An 18044-nucleotide genomic window follows, 5' to 3' on the forward strand; every position below is an offset into this window, starting at 1 on the left:
GGTTGTGATTTCCGTGGAATTTGCAGAAGGCTTCTTTGTTTTTTTCTAAGTGTTGATTAGTTTTTTTTTTTTTTAGAGAACTTTATAGGACTCGATTCTCCAAGAATTGCCAAAATAGTCGACCATGGCTTAATGAGTGGGGTATAATTTCTAAACTAGAGCCTAGTAAGACCATCATATTTTTTGGATTCTTCTTCCTTTTTAATTGTCTTTTTATCTCTTTCTTTCCTCTTGTCCACCAACTATTTTCATGACTTTAGCTTAGTAAGATATATTTGTTAGCTCAGATAAATAAGTTTTCCAAAAAGGTAGTCTGATCCAAGGAGAGAGAATTTTGCACTTGTATTAACTTTGATCGTTGAACATTCCAACAACTGCAACACCTACTTGCGAGTCTTGAATTTCTAGGGTTGCATTTTTGAATTGATCCACATATTGCCAAAAAGTCTCTTTGTGACTTTGTTGGATGTTAAGCAAGTATGTGGCATCATTTTTTAGTTGGTTATTGATTATAAAGGCTTTGAGGAATTCTTTTCTTAGTTGCTCAAAAGATGCAACTGACCCTTCAAACCAAGCTATTAAACCAAGTGCATGCGTGGTTAATATTAGAGTTAAAGAAAATGCTTAGCACATGATAACATCCTCCTAATCGTGCAATAACTGATTCATAATTTTGAACTTGATCATGGGGACCCCATTTTCTCAAATAAGTAGCAAGTTGAAGCATTTTAATTAAATTTAGGAGGAAAGGGTTTTTCCATGATCTTAGGAGTAAAGGGGGTCTTTCTCCTTTGTTGGTCTTCTTCAATCGACACTAGTTTCTTTTGTTCTAGAACTTGTTTAGTTATCTTCTTCATGTTAACGACTTTATGCTTATTGAAGATTTATTAATTATGAGCTTTTTGTTCTTTTCTAGGCTAATGCCTTGGTGAGATTATAGTTTCTCTTGTCGTTGTGCTTTTTACAATTTTTGGATATTTTTCTCTACAAGGTTGAGCAACCCTAACTTCTTTCCAAACTAAGGTTGTGTGAGGTCTTTCTTGTCAATCTCAGAGGTTTTCCACACACTCCTCCCTTAGCAAGTCTCTAAGAGAGATGGTTGTTCTTGCTAGAGACTCTCATAGGGTTTTTGGAAGATTCTCAGGCAATGGTTCATCATGTCTACTTTTTGCATAGTCTTGTAAAGTAGGTGGAAGGAGAGCTTGAAGCATGACATTTTGTAGGAAAATCACCATCTCAGAGAACCTTGGTGCTTTCTTCGTGCTGTTGTCGTAATGCTTCATACTCGCTTAAAAGGATAGTTTGATCAGGGGTAGTCTCAGAGGCTTCAGGAGCCCTTATTAGCAAAGTCTTCCACTGCATACAAGGATTTGGAGGATTATTAACGTTGTGGCCTTTTTCTCATTGCTTATTTCTAGTTTCTTAAGATCTCATGCGAACTATTCTAAAGTTTTTAGGTACTTGACTTTTCAATCAATTTCCCTCAAATAACACCAATTATTATCACTCAAACACAACAATAAAATTATTTATTAGGGAAGAATTGTCTACAAGCATCAAGAACTCTACACAGAAGAAAATTGTCAAATGGAACACGACAATTCATATGCAAATAATCTAATACTTAAGTTAGATTTTTAAATATCACAAAAGAAATTGCAGAACTTTTGAATGAGTAAAAGTGACTTATCATTGAAGAATGAAAGTTTACCTATTTATATTTGAGCAAGGTGATTTGTAATAATTATCTCTGACATTTTAAGATTAACTTGAATTTGAATAATCTTTATTCGTTGAACAATTTTCAAAAAAGACATCTTTGTCATTGGATTAGCTCGTAGAAGAATCCTTCGAGGGATCTTGCGAATTTTCTGGAGCTTTTTAGCTCTTCGTTGTGAGAACATATTGAGAAGGTCACCTAGAGATTGACCATTGGGCACTGCTATATTGCCCACCGTCGGGCAACATAGCAGTTGCCCGACGATGAGCAACATAACAGTTGCCATTAATCTTTTATCAAAAAGAATCTCTAGAACCCTTTTGTGAGGCTTTCTTTTTTGCTTTGGCCCTTATACATTAGTCTTATCTTTTGGTCTCGATCTTCATAGATTTCATAATTGGACCTAGGTCCATTGTACATCAATTTGATTTTATTTATTTATTTTTTAATTTCAATAATTACCAATCTCTGGATTAAAATCTTTAGGTTTGTTTACTCATTCCAAAGCAATCACTTCATTATGTAGTAAAAAAAAATTTCCTACCTTGTACTTACATTAAAATTCTTAAAATTTCATTTTGAAAGAATAGAATATTTTTTTTGTTGTTAATTGTTTGCAAGTAAGTTGTTCAACAGTGATTTACCACAGGCATTTGATTTTAAAATAAACTGCACATTTTTGTTGGTACATTCATAAAATTGTTTAAAAGATATATATATTTTTTAATTTAAGTGTACAAGTATTAGAATAGAGACATAACCTAATCCTACTGAATTTTTATTGAGTGGAGTTGGCTTAAATGCTATCTTATAACTCAATAATTCTAATTCTAGGTCTAGAGTTATAAATGTCACCACAATGGAATTAAATTAAACTTACGTCCACCTATAATTTCAAATAAATTACTAAACTTTAATTGATAATAAGTTAGTCACCAAACTTGCTTTTACCTAACAATATCACCGATCACAAAAATAATTTTTTTTTAAAAAAAAGTTCCACTTAGGCTATACATATTGCAATTTTAGTAACACTATTTATACACTTTGACTCTGATGAAAAGAGAAAAAAGACTTATACCCGTTACTAATATGAAAATATTATATAAACTTAAAATTTTAAATATTTCATATGATATTTAACATTAATATATCTATGTTTAGAATAAACTTTACAAATAATTTTATAAATAAATAATAAATTAAAATTAAGTGTCACGTTAAGCATCAATCTGTATTTATGTAGCATTTTCGGTATAAAAATAATATTCTCAACACAGACCATCAAATTCTTCATCTGACCCACAAATTCCAATTGCCTTCTCGTTATCTATAGAAACAACACAACACTGAATCACTCAGCCCGGGCGGCCAAGCCAAAACGTTACGTCCAATCCAAAGCCGACGCTTTTTGGTACGACGCTGAGGTGAGAGTTAAAAGGGCCACGCCGTTGAATCGCTATGGCATGACGTCAGGTAAATGCGTCTCCGTGATAGCCACGTGGCGGAACCGCTCTTTTTCCCACTCTACGTGCGGGTTTGGAGCGTGAACCTCTCACATTTTCTTTGTTTCACGTGTTTTAATAGCTACCACACAGAACATGCATACATTGTTGGTCTTAATAAGTTTTGAGTGCAATTTTGTTCACCCCTTTACTGGGGTGAACATACCCTCCATAAAAAATTAACGGGTCTCTCGTTTCTCACTCCTTCACTCTTGTCATTCTCGTCATTTTTCGTTTCGTTTCTTATTGCGTCACTATCTCTTATCAAAAAAGAGAATACAGTAGCGAAACGTTTCTTATTATATCACTATCTCTTGCCAAAAAAGAGAATGTAGTAGCGAAACAAGGATGTAACGACGATATAATAACGAGGCAAAGCGACGAGAGAGAAAGAGAGAATACAGTGAAGAGAGACAAGATGACACTAAGAGAAAAGCAATGAGATAAGGGAACAAGAGAGAGAGAGAAATATAATAAGTTTTTTAGACAAAAAAATCTCTTCAAAATAACTTTTTTACCTCTCAAATTAACCGGGGGGTTAGGTTACAAGAATTAAGATTCCAGTCCACTACTTTATTTTATTAGAGATTAAAATATATTTAATATATTTTATTTTTAATACTTAAATATTTTTATTAGTTTTAATTAATAAAAATATTTAAATATTAAAACTAAAATATATTAAGTATACCTTAACAAGGTGTCTTAAAACAAAACTCTAATTATTTTAAGTATCCATCATGTGTTTTAATATATCAAATGATATTCAACTTATTAAAATTGATATTGACGATAACGTAACAAAACATGAATATATTTTAGTAATTATATTCCTAATCAATTCTTTATTTAAAAATTAGACTCAAAATTGGATTTTAAATACACTAGATAAGAAAGTCTTCATAATAACAATATAGAGTTTTGGCATTGTGAGACGATTGGACTATTCTTAACTTGTTAAAATTGATGGTGATGATATCTTAACAAAGCAAGAGTATATTTTAATAACTCTATTTCTAATCAAATTTTAATTCAAAATTAGATCATAAACATACAGGAAAGTATTCATAATCACAATTTAGAGTTTCTTCGTTGCAATGCGATTGCGACTACGTAAGGATTTTTAATCTCGATTTGGTATTTGATTTGGGTGTTTAATGATTATATGAGATTTTTAAACTCTAAGTCCAAAAGGTGAAATCGCTCGCCCTGGGAGATTTTTAAACTCTAGATTTGATTAGGGGTCAATTTAGGCATTTTAAGCGATTTAGCATGCTTCAAATTTAGACTTAATTAGATATTTGTGATTGTGTGAATTCTTTTAATTGTGAATAGAGTTGACCTTGTTAATACAATTAAAATATCGTTAGATATGATGTTAAAATGATACATACAATAGTAACTAATGTGAGTCTTGAGTTAAAAAATATAATGACTCATTTGATCATTTTAACATAACAAGATAAATATTTGATTTCAAATTTTTTTGTACATTATATTATTTAACCCTTTTAAAAGTATAATAACTAATTGGGCATTTTATAGGTGAAATAAAATACAATTAATGTATATTATCTAAAAATACAGATGCATTTCTTATACTTTAACTATTGAGCTAAAAATAATGATTAATATTATTTAAATATTAATACTGTTACTATAAATATCAAATTTAGTATTAAAATATGATTTCCAATTTCCTCTATCTAGCATTTACTTGAACGCGCCATGCGTTGAAGTTGGGACTAGCGTTAATACATATGCCCATCTCCAGTTTGTTTCCATCAACTCTTATCAATCCCCCTCCAGTTTTCTCCCCCATTTTCCTCTCTTATCTTCTTTCCTTTCCTTTCCTTTCCTTTCCTATATTTTTCTTTTTCTTTTTCTTTCCCGGAAATTTCCCCTGAAAATCCACCTTTTGTGCCCCTCAATTTCATGCGCTCTCTTCCTCTCTTTCTCTGTAAACATGGATAAATCGCTGAGTGTCCATGGCAAGAAGGCACCAAAGCATCCCAAAACCAAGAAAAAGCCAGTCAAGGTCGTGTACATCTCCAACCCCATGATGGTCAAGACCACGGCTTCCGAGTTCAGAGCTCTGGTCCAGGAACTCACCGGCCAAGAAGCCGGCGGCACGCCGGACTTCTGTAAATACCGGCAGATCGGCTCCGGCTGTGGCGGCCGCCGCCGGTTGGCCATGAGTACTGATAAAGATGCAGTGCAGGTCCCAACTGTGGAACTGGAACCTCATGCTGTTGAGGTTCCAGAAAGGTCCGATCTTACAGTTGAAGATCAGCACGATGATGTTTTCGTGCCCCAAATGCTGGAAGATTTTGGTGGGTTTTTCCCGTCAAACATGTTTGAGTTTCCTCATGTCGCCGGTTTGCTCGAAAGCTAAGATGCAGTTATTGATTGCTAAGTTGTAAGCTTTGTTAAGGCGCCTATGGTTACTATAGCTAGGGTTTAATCTTGTTTCTGTATCTATTTGTTTCACTGTGTGTGTATCTTCTTTACTTATATATATGCTTTAACTGAATCTAATGATCTTGTGTTGTGTGGATATACAGTAAAGTTTGCTTGTGCCCTTGCGGTTCAAGTTCTTAGCTTGCAAGGATGTATTTGGTTAAAGTTGACTTTGAAGTTTGGACGCAAATGAAAAATGGCTTTAGCTAGATTTTATTCATTTTAGCCAATATTAATATTTTATTCGATTCTTTCCCAATGACATATATATGAGATACGTATATTTCTAGCACCAATCAAAATTGGAACACACCAGTTACAAACTCATGCACATATCAATTACACAATCATACATAAAACAAACACTAAAAAAGCTAAGCCCTTGCACAGCCAAAAGAAAAAAAAAAAAAAAATCGACTAAGCCCTCAACTAAGAGAATTTTGTCATATCAGAAAAGGAAAAAAAAAACTAATTAATAGAGGTATAGAACATTAAAGAAGAGAATGTCAGTAGATGTAAAAATTGATTTCTTTTATTGTAGAAATCTCATTAAACAACATAGAACAAGATAAGCAAAAAAGCCTAGGAAGTACAGTGTAGCCAAATAAGAAACAACATATATATATATATACATATATATATATCTTGGAAGAGTAACAAAAAAGGCTTCAGTAAGATAGAAAACAAACAAAATCACCATAAAATACATGTATTGCTAGTTGATGAGAAACTTACTATGGCTAATTGAGAAACTAAATGAATTAAGTTTTGATGTACGTCAAATGGAGAGAGAATGACCCAACAAGGCCGCAATAAGTCAACGATTGGAAAACAAATCCGAAGTCGCCATGGCCACCACAAGAACATCAAAGCCCCGCAGGGGAAGCCACCAATGAACTAGCAAAACAACCCAATACTCGCAAGGATGCAAGACGAGGTACACCAAACATCTTTAGACCAAACCTTACCATATATAATTTACACTCACACAAACCATCGAAAGCACAAATAGACGATTGCAAGTATAAGAATGGGGCAAGCCAAACCTTGAGAGAGAGGGCTCTGAGTATTATGGGGTCCCAGGGATGAGATCGAAGGGAACCCATTATCATCGAACGAGGGTTTTAATTAGTGAGAGGCAAGAAAAGGTAGAGGCAAAATGGGAATGGACGTATTAAAAAATAAAAAAACAACATAAAGTAGGGAGGGGATTGGAAGAGTGATAGAGGGAGAAGAGTGTGATTGACAACGAAACACCAGAGAGGAGAAGCCACAGTAGCTAGGGATGTAAAATCACTCCAAGGATTTTTCCTGAGAGAGAAAGTTGTGAGGATTTAAAAAGATTAATTGATCTGTGTTAAAGGCTCGTTTGACTGCAATTTTATATTTAATTTTTTGTTTTCATTTAAAAAAAAATTATAAATAATGACACGAGAAACTGAAACTGAAATTATAGTCAAACTGTCTTTTTTTGGTAAGGTAAAATTCTTAATCATATATATATATATATATGTTTTTTATTTGCAAGCCTTACTTATGCATATATGAAGATAGACCGGGTATTGTGGTCCTGCTTGTTGAAGTAAAAAATAAAAAAAATTAAATAAAGTCTCATCTTTAAAAGGTGACACTTGGTGACTCTGGTTTCGATTTTTGTTTTCTTCAACAAATTTTAAGTAAATAATGTTATTCTTATTTTATTGTAACTTAAAAGTTATATATTCTTGTAGACAATATTGGCAGCTTGTACTATCATCATCTATTTTAACATATACAGTACTCGTCTACTTTATTTTCATTTTGTTGGCATGATGCTTAAATTACTTTTTTCTATTTTGCTGAGTTAAATTTCTTAACTAAGATTTGATATTCTGTTTGAGGTTAAGAACTTTACGATGGTATTATTATTATTAGATTTTGATACAGAGAAAGCATGGTTTCACTATTCCAACAAAATATCAAATTGCATTAAAAATGATGCTGACAGCCCCTTGTCAGATTTGTACGATTATACCTAACCTTTCCTGGCTAGCAGTAAAGACTAATTTCATTGTCGGCAATCGGCCTAGCTAAATTATTTATGCTCTAAAGTTCTGCTTTGACGGTCTATTCACGTCTAAAATTTCAGAGCTTTGTCCTTCCTAATCAAAACTTAAAACTAAAAAAGTTAAAATATAATGCTGTCAGTGTCTTCGCTTGCAGATTGAACCACGTAACTCTCAAATTTACTTTCCAGAACTTAATTTAATGAGTAAAATAAGAGTTCAACGAGGCCTATTTTGCTCATAATTATTCACCCTTAACATTGGTCTAACTTTTTCCTTTTAAGAAAAAGCAAATTGCCATATTCTGAATTTGATATAAAAATGAGTTAATAGCTTGATTAATTTATTCTCCATTTAACGTTATTTTTCAATTAAAAAAAATATCAATTTTGATTTTTGAAGCTTTTAGATGGAAAAATTTGATTTTAACTAAAATAAAAAGACTATTGTATCTTTAAACAAATCAAAAAATTCCATTCATGTCCCAACAAATCCCCAACCCAAAATCACTATCGTGCAATTAGTTTCTCTCCTCTCCCTTCTTCTTCCTTGTAGCATCTCTTATTCATCATCTATGAGGTCATCATCTCCGGTGTTTGTCAGCCCTAATTTCTCTAGCATCTCTTATTCATCATCTATGAGGTCATCATCTCCGGTGTTTGTCAGCCCTAATTTCTCTAACCTAGTAAGGTGTTGTTACTTTCGACATCCTTTGTCCCTTATCGCTAATCTTTCTTGCTCTGTTCACCCTGTCATCTCAAGTGTCACAAAGTTCCCCCCTATTTGTTTATCCTCAACTTTGATTCCTCACATTCCATCGCCTGCCATCTTCAATTTGTCCTCTTCCATCATCATGCAAAATCTCAACCTTGCTTGAATCCTTCGCGTGCATCGTCGTCAGCTTTCTCCTCATTGCTTGAAACCCTAAGTCTACAAATAGAGGGAATATGAATAAGGCAAAGCAACGTCGTTTTGTCTTATGATTTGTAGCAAGAGCAAAACAAAACGACATCATTTTATTGATGAGTTAATTATTTAACAAATTAGTATGCCACATCAGTCACCATATCAGCTGGGTCACATGCCAGGTCGAGCGAGAATAAAATTGACATTAATCTTAAAGTACGATGACCAAATTAAAACAATTCTCAAAACAGGATAAAACTAAAAAATGACTCAAAGTTTAGGATAAACTAGACTATTAACCCTATAAAAATTGTATCAATAAATTTTAGGTGCATGGCTATGAAAAGGAACTCAATTTATAAATTTTTAGTCAATTATTTCAAACCACCTTTTATAGTTACTATTTGTGGTGGCTATAATTTTTTTCCATACAATATGATACTTATATGAGAATAAAAATAGTGAAAGGCGAAGCAAATTACAAATAAAAAGTTAAAGTTTTTCATAAAAACAAGGTAAATTGTAAAGAACATCTTTGATGTTTGACAAAATTACAAGAATTTTTTTTTTTTTTTGATATTTGAGAAATGGCATGACTATTATTGTAGCAAAATAAATAGGTAAAATGACCAAATTATTTTTTATTCTCTCTCCTTACTTCTTAGATTAAAAAATAAAAAATAACCCAACTGGAAGACATGGGTTCATTATCAATGTGTGGGGATGAAACTGATATTTGGGTTGGAAAAAAAAAAGAGGAAAAAGAAAACGATGATGATAATGCCGACACCAAATCGAAACATGGGTTTATTGCCACTTGGTTCAAGAAGAGAGAGAATATGAACAAAAGAAAAGAAGAAGAATAAGGAAAAAAAATAAAAAGAAGCTGGCCATGGATCTGGGTTCATCATCATTGTGCAAAAATAAATTCAAATTTGGGTTGAAGAAGAAAAATACAAACCTAGGTTTAAGAAGAGAGAGAGAGAGAAGGGGGGGGGGGGGGGGGAGAAGGAAGAAGATAAACATAAGAAGAAGTTGGCGATAGACCTAGGTTGAAGAAGAAGAACCCAAATTTAGGTTCGAGAAGAGAGTGAGAAGGGTTGAACAGAAGAAGATAAAGTTAGTGATGAACCTTGATTTAGGTTGAAGAAGAAGTAGCAGCTAACAATAAACCCAAATTAATGATCTCAAATCTAAGTTGAAGACGAAAAACCCAGATCCAGATTTGAGAAGAGAAAGAGAAGAAGAAGAAGAAAAAAAACTAATGATAAACTCATATTGATGAACCTAGATTTGGGTTTAAGAATAAGAACAACCCAACTCTGGGTTCCAAAAAAAGAAAAGAGAAAGAGAGAGAAAAGATGAATAGAAGCATTAGAAAAAGAAGAAGAAAAAGATGATGATGGTAAATAAAAAAAGAAAAATAGAGAGAGAGACTTACTATCGATCGTCGTTGTTGTTATCATCATCGCCACTATGTCGTTATCGTCGTTGCCACCATGCCATCATCATCGTTGCCAACTATTTGAAGAAAGAGAAATAGAGAAAGGATTTGAGAAGAGAGATAAATAAAATGAAAAATAAGAAAAAATAATTAAATATGAGGGTATTTTGTTTATTTTTAATGTTTAATGGGATTTAATCAATGGTAAAGGAAAAATTGTAATCTAACATTAAACCTCAAGGAAACTTTTTGTATTTTCTTAAACTTCGAGAGTAATTTTTACAATGAGCTTAAATCTCTAATAATATTTTTTTTATTTTAGGACTTTTTTTAAATTAAAAACTCTCATCAATGTATTTCTCAAAATAAAGTTCTCTATCACGTAAACTGATAACTACAAAAGAAAAAATTTGATAGAAAAAACTGTCAAATGACTTTCTTAATTTGTTTTGCAATTTATTCACTAAATCTGAAGCTGGCTACCATCGTTAAAAGCCATTCATTACTCTTTACTCTTTATTGTTAAACTAGGAGTTATTCCGCGCAATTCGTGAGTTTTCTTGTAAATAGATAATAGTAATATTTGGATTAAATTTTTTGTAAATATTGTTAGTGTTGTAAATTATTAATTATTGATGAATGACCATCGTACCTCTGTAGCCTTAATTTCTCTTTATAAATATAAGGGTTTGGTTTTTAATAAAACAAAGACTTTTTGAGGTAATATTATATTGATATTTTCTCTGTGATTTCTCTATCTCTCTCTCTCTCTACCAGTCTCACCATTGAGTTGTTGGAGTTGAGTTCACTTTAATCCAGATATGAGATTATATTTAACTATTATTTTTTTTTATCTATTTTACAACATGTTATCAGCACGATCTCAAATTTTTTAAACCACAATCTCAAGTTTCATTTCTTCAACTTTGTCCATCTAGTGACCTCTTTTTCTTATCATAGATCTTATTCTCAATTGTTTCACAATTTTGTCTTGTTTCAAATATTTAGAAAAATATCTTAGTATTTAATCTTTTTTTCAAATATTTTAGAAGAATATCTTGAAGAAAACACATTTTTTTTATATTTTTTTAATATGTTATTTGTTCCTGAAGAACATAATTTATTAGATTGAATATGTTATTACTCTTGAAGTATCATAACTTATTGTAATATTGCAGAAGAATATTATATGTTCCTGAAGAATAAACTTTTTTCTGATCTAATATTATATGTCATTACAATTTCAGGAAATCATTTTTTATCATATCAATATTTTTTTTAATTGATATAATCTTGCAATATTTCCTTTAATTGATACGTTAATTTGATCTTATTTCCTTGTTTAATTGATATGTTAATATTTTCTTCATTAATTCATACATTATTTCATTCTTTAATTGATATATCAATATTTCAATATTCTTGAAGAATATTAAACTATTGATTCTAAAGTAGTAATAGTCCAAAATATGTCATTATTTTCAAATTATATCATATGACATTCTAATTTTAATATTTTTGAAAAATATTAAACTATTGCTCCTAAAGTAGTAATAGTCCAAAATATGTCATTATTTCCAAATTATATTATACTCTTGAAGTAGCACATATCTCGAAGAATATTTTTCTATATGTGATGTATGATCTAATGTTTATACCCGATGGAAAGCAAATAACTTATGTCCTGTTAACATTAATTATATGATCATACAATATTTAATTACATTCTTTGAATATTAATTTGATCTTATATGTTCATTACAGAGTTATACAAATGGCAAATATCACAAAACTTGAGTTTAATGCACTAAACATATCCGACAAGAACTATTTGTCATGGATTCTTGATGTTGAGATTCATCTGATCTCAATGGGTCTAGATGAGATAATAAATAAGGAAACACTCAATCTCAACAAGATCATGCAAAAGCACTCATTTTCCTTAGTCACCATTTTCAGGATGGATTGAAGATCAAGTACCTCACTATGAAGGATCCACAAGTCCTTTAAAAATTTTTGAAAGAAATATTTGACCATTAGAAGATCATGATCCTTCTTAGAGCTCATTATGAATGGATGCATTTGCGCTTTTAAGACTTCAAAATTGTGAGTGAGTACAATTATGAATTATTCAGAATAACTTCTAAATTAACTATTTGTGGAGAAAACATTACTGATGAAGATATGTTGGAAAAGACTTTCTCAACTTTTCACACCTCGAATGTACTTCTGCAGCATTAATATCGTGAGTGTGGGTTTAAAAAGTACTAAGAACTTATTTAATGCCTACTTGTTGCTGATCAAAATAATGAAGTGCTGATGAAAAATTCATATGTCACATCCAACTGGTTCCACACCATTGCCTGAAGTAAATGGTATTGCATTTCTCGAAGCAAATGCAACATCATACTATGGACGTGGACGCGGGTGTGCACGTGGACGTGGGCTTGGAAGAGCCGATGCACAAAATAATCAGCAACAAGACAACAACTTTAAAAGGCACAAAGCAAATGAAAATTGTTCATCCAATAAAAAGCATAAAGAAAGTTGTTATGGATGTCGAATGAAAGGGCATTGGTCACGTACCTGTCGTACAACAAAATATCTTGTGGATCTTTACCAAAATTCAATTAAGGGAAAAGAAAAAATGGAGACAAATTTCCTTGATTGAGACAGTCCAGTTGATGTGAGTCGTTTGGGTGTATCTGATTTCTTTGCTGAGCCAAATGACAATATTGATCATTTGATCGGGGGCGACATGCTAGAAGATATGGACTAGTTTATTTTTAATGACTTAGTATTTCCGTTTATTTAGTAGTTTAATTTGAAAATTTTAATTTATTTGTGTCTACATTTCATAAAGATAGTTGAAGTATTTTTCAATATTAATGATTATGAATTTTAAATTTTAATATGATTGGAGATTCATGATTAATTGTCGTGATATCTGTCTAGTTGATAGTGCAACTACTCATATCATTCTTCAAGACAAAAAATATTTTTTGAAATTAACATTAGTGGAAAATAATTTTAATACAATATTAAGTGCATCAAACATTATTGAAGGCTTCGGAAGAGCTTGTATTATTTTGTCAAATAATACAAAATTACATATAAATGATGCACTTTTACTCTAGCAAATCCAAAACAAATTTGCTTAGTTTTAAAGATATCTGCTGTAATAGATACCACATTGAGACAATGCAAGAAAATAATATTGAATATCTTTACATTAATTCCTTTATATCTAACTAGAAACTGATATAAGAAAAATTCTCAGTACTTCCATCTAGAATGTATTACACATTCATAAAAACAATGAGTCAAATAATGTCACAAACCGAAAATTTGTTGACTAAAAAAGCTTTATGCTTTGGACATTCAGATCTGTCAAATAATTAATAATTCATTAAGAATTCACAATAATGCGTCAAATAATTAAGAATTCACATAGACGTCCTCTAAAGAACCAGAAGATTCTTTTACCTAATGATGTTCTATGTACTGCTCGTTCACAAGGCAAGTTAGTCATTAGACCTTCAACTACAAAGGTTAATATTGAATCTTTGACTTTTTTGAAAAGAATTCATGGAGATATATGTGGGTTGATACACCCACCATGTGCACCATTTCATTACTTTATGGTTTTAATTGATGCTTCTAGCAAATGGTCTTATATATGGTTATTTCCTTTCAACGAGAAATGCAGCATTTGCTATACTATTTGTTCAAATAATAAAATTACGAGCTTAATTCCCTAATTACTCAATTAAAGACAATTCATCTCGATATTAATGCTGGTGAATTTAAATTCCAAACATTCGACGAGTATTGTACATCAATTAGAATTGAAGTTGAACATTCAGTTGCTCATGTCTATATACAAAATGGTTTACCAAAATAGTTTATTAAACGTCTTCAATTAATTGTTAGACCATTACTTATAAAATCAAAACTCCCAACTTTTGTTTTGGGTCATGCCATATTACATACTATGACATTGGTTCGTATAAGATCAACTACTTATCATCAGTAGCATTTGGTCAAGAATCTAATATTTCTCATTTAAGAGTTTTTGGTTGTGCTATCCAAATACCAAATTTACCCCCACAACGTACCAAAATGGATCCCCAACAAAGACTTGGAATTTATGTTGGATTTGATTCACCTTCTATTATTCGGTACCTCGAATCTTTAATGGGTAACTTATTTATTGCATGTTTTGAAGATGGTTATTTTGATGAAATGACTTTCCCAACTTTGGGAGAAATAAAACTGTATCCTGAAAAATAACATGGAATTTCTTGGAATGAGATAACTCTATCTCACTTTAATCCCAGTAGCAATCAATGTGAGCAAGAGGTTGAAAAAATTATTCACCTCCAAAAAGTTGTAAATCAACTCCCTGATGCATTTGTTGATATCAAGAAAGTGACAAAGTCACAGATACTAGTAAAAAATATTCCAGCAAAGATTGACAGGGATAATCTGTTGTAGCAAATGAATCTATAGTACGCCAGAACCGTTGTTGACCAGTTGGTGCAAAAGACTCTGTACCTCAAAAGGGAAAGATACAAGAGAAAAACCAAATAAAAATTTTAGAAGAAATGATAGAAAAGATTGATCAAACAAATGGATATATTGTAGCTCCTGAAGAACTACAAGTGTCCAAAAATAATGACATTTCAATAAATTATTTGTTTTCTCACAAATTATGGGAATGAAACAATATTGTCTTAGACAATATTTTTGCCTTCAATGTGGCTCTTGATCTTATGCAAAATGAGGATTCTGCACCACAGTATGCTAAAGACTGTCAAAATAGAAATGACCATCCAAAATGGAGAGAAAATTGGTTTCCTTAGAAAAAAGTAAAGTGTTTGGACCTGTAATCTGAACACCTGAAAATGTTATCCCTATAGGATATAAGTGGGTCATTGTCAAAAAAAGAAATGAAAACAATGAAATGATAAGATATAAAGCCCAACTCATAGCCCAAGACTTCTCACAAAGACTTGTGATAGATTATGAGGAAACATATTCTCCCGTAATGGACACTATCACATTTAGATTTTTATAAGTCTGGCTGTGTCACAAAGTCTCAATATGTGCCTTATGGATGTAGTAACAACTTACTTATATGGTTACTTGATAGTGACATATACATGAAAATCCCAAAAGAATTTAAAGTAACGAAAATAAATAATACATATCCCAAAAATATATTTTCAATTAAGTTGAAAAGGTCACTATATGGATTGAAACAATCCAAATATATATGGTATAATCACCTCAGCGAATATTTGTTGAAAGAGGATTATAAAAATAATGATGTATGCCCTTGTGTTTTCGTAAAGAAAACAAATATTGGATTTGCAATTATAGTAGTTTATGTTGATGATTTAAATCTAATTGGAACTGTAATACTCGGAAATGATTTAAGGCTATAAATAATATTTGATGATGGGTACAAGTGGAATTATCGAAAGAATAAGGTTATAGGACACACTGTCGCAGTCTCAAGTGACCGAAACGACCCGAGGGAGTGCCCCAGACCCTAGATAGCCAAGGAAAATGGTATAGTAATGACAAATGATACGAATTATGATTTTTAGTGATGAAAGAAATTGGATCGGGAATAGTTTTCGGTACAGCTGTCGGCCGGGCTGGGAAAACCGAATCGACGTAGGAGACGTCCGAAAAGTCAACGGAGCATGCTAAGGACTAACATTTTATGTGTAGAAAAACCCTTAAGTGAATTCAAGTTAAAATGAAGAGATTTAAGGTCAAAACGATCAATCGGGCCAAAGTGTAATTTTCTAATTTTGCCAGAGGGAGGTCAAAAAGATAATTTTTCAAAAATTTCGAGGCTCAAATGAGATATACTAATCTTGCGGGTCTTAGTGGTATAGTTGGATTTTCCAGGGGTGTCATGGAAAGGTCAAAAATGGCATTTAAAGAAAACAAGGGGCTAAAGTGCAAATAAGGAAAATGCAGTGTGAATGCTCAGAGAAGTCAGCCGCCGCAATCCGTCTCACATGGGGGCTTTTTTCGACGATGGGACGGCCAAGGAGGACCTAGGGAAGGTGCTATACGGCTTGGGCTTGCTTGGGGGCCAAGCTCGACCAGTGATTGGCTGAGAGATGGCCGGAAATCGGGTATAAATAGAAGCAAGGTGGCCGAGGGTTTTTGAAAAAATGGAGCTTCAAATCGGAGGGGTTAGAGGTCGAATCGAAGAGAGTGAATAAGGGGCTATTGATCTTTGTATCACGGGGAAGGTATATGGAGCGTTTGCAGAATTTTTAGCAACGTTTGAAGGCCGTTTGAAGCTTGGCCGAAGGTTCGAAGCGGTCCGCCTTGCCGGACCTACAACTAGCCGTTTGGGCCACTTTCTAGTGGCTTTTCGGCCTAAAACCAATGCCATCCGGATCCACTTGCAAAGGGCTTCATTGCTTCAAGGGGGTGCCCTTATTTCGGCCATCGGAGGAGTCGTCGACGGCCAGATCTAAGGAAGAAGACGGTGGCACGTGGCTGCACGCCCCAGCTTCCACACGCACCCATGCGCCAGGCACGTGAGGGCGCATGGTAGGGGCATTTTTGGTATTTCCTTTTCCAGAATTTTTGTTGATTTATTTTAAGATTTATCATGTTGAAACATTTTGGAAAATGTTTGAGAAAATAATTATTTTGGAATTATTGAGGTGAAAAATGGGAGGAAATAGAGCAAATTGTGCAAAAATTGAGGAAAATGGATTTTAATGCTTCCTTAGTTAAATATGGTGTTTAGGGAGTGTTGTGGCTCGAGGTTGAGTGCAAGTTCAAGTGATTGCAATTTGGCACGCAAATCGAGGCATTGCACGAGGATCGAGGTGATCCGAATACGTTCAAGGTGAGTGGTCTGACTCTAGTTTTACCCTTATTTGGATATGTCTTGGTATGGGTGTAGTGAGTTCCAGTGAGAGGTCTTACTAGAACTCGGGATGCTATGCTTATGCGTTTTATTCTTATATTTATGGCATCATTTGCATATTGATCATGTGGTATATTCCATCAATTATTTTTACTTGCAAAAGAGTCGGTGCATGGCGTGTGATTTTCATATCATCGGGGCATTGATTTTCGTGTTGTTGTTGGGTCCGTATGGGACGAGATGAGGTTTTCTTGAGAATGGGACAAGGTTAATCCAGGTGAACAAGTGACATGGTAGGGCACTCGAGAGATTAAGTATGTCACGGCAAGGTCAACCCCAACGGTGCGTGGAATGAATTTTCCACGGGAGGTTGAGTATATCAGGGAGATTTCTCAAGTTAGACGTGTTTTGCATGGTGTTGTTTTGTTTGTGTATGCCATGCTCATATGTCTTTCATGCATTATGTAAATTGTTTCATGCCGTCACTTAGATGTTTTGTCATCAAACCTGGGTTATGCCCTTGGAACGTTCAATGTTCCAGCCAGGAACTGCTGCGAGGGCAAAGACACGGCCGGTTGAAGGTCAACAATGCTTAGATTGATAGTCGCTATAACATTTTGGAGTTTTAATATGTATTTCAGCTTGTGTATGAATAGTTGTACGATAACGTTGTTATCATTTGGGTTATCTGTATTACGTATTTTGTTATGAAAATACTATTTAAGAATCACGGTGTTTGATGTTAATGTATCCGCTGCGTTATGATATGTCTCATTTAGATGTTAAGATTATTGCTCTTGTTAAGTTAAACGGGAAAGACTAGGGTTTTTGGGATCTTGTGTGTGCATGTGAAGGTTGTTCATGAAGTACCGCGCGTAATGATGTTATTTTAAAAAAAAAAGATTCCCGAAAATACCTTTATAGTGATATGCCCGGCGAGGCGGGGTGTTACAGGAACTCTTGAAGAACTCAATAAAACTGCAGATTATTTGAAAAATGAATTTGAGATGAAATATTTGGGAAAAACCAAATTCGGTCTTGGTTTGGAAATTGA

General features: G+C 33.0%; 1 protein-coding gene across 1 annotated transcript; it reads left to right on the top strand.

Moving 5' to 3' along the window:
* Positions 1-4956: 4956 nt before the first annotated feature.
* Positions 4957-5763, top strand: LOC127790387 (sigma factor binding protein 1, chloroplastic-like). The gene has a single exon (XM_052319884.1). The coding sequence runs from the start codon at positions 5192-5194 to the stop codon at positions 5618-5620; it is 429 nt and encodes a 142-aa protein (XP_052175844.1). The 5' UTR covers positions 4957-5191; the 3' UTR covers positions 5621-5763.
* The last annotated feature ends 12281 nt before the right edge of the window (positions 5764-18044 follow it).

The sequence above is a fragment of the Diospyros lotus genome, chromosome 14, assembly GCF_014633365.1.
Source record: "Diospyros lotus cultivar Yz01 chromosome 14, ASM1463336v1, whole genome shotgun sequence".
Taxonomy (NCBI): Eukaryota; Viridiplantae; Streptophyta; class Magnoliopsida; order Ericales; family Ebenaceae; genus Diospyros; species Diospyros lotus.

What these genes read in the sequence shown, in the direction of transcription:
- LOC127790387 (XM_052319884.1), top strand. Translation starts at nt 5,192, where the DNA reads ATGGATAAATCGCTGAGTGTCCATGGCAAGAAGGCACCAAAGCATCCC.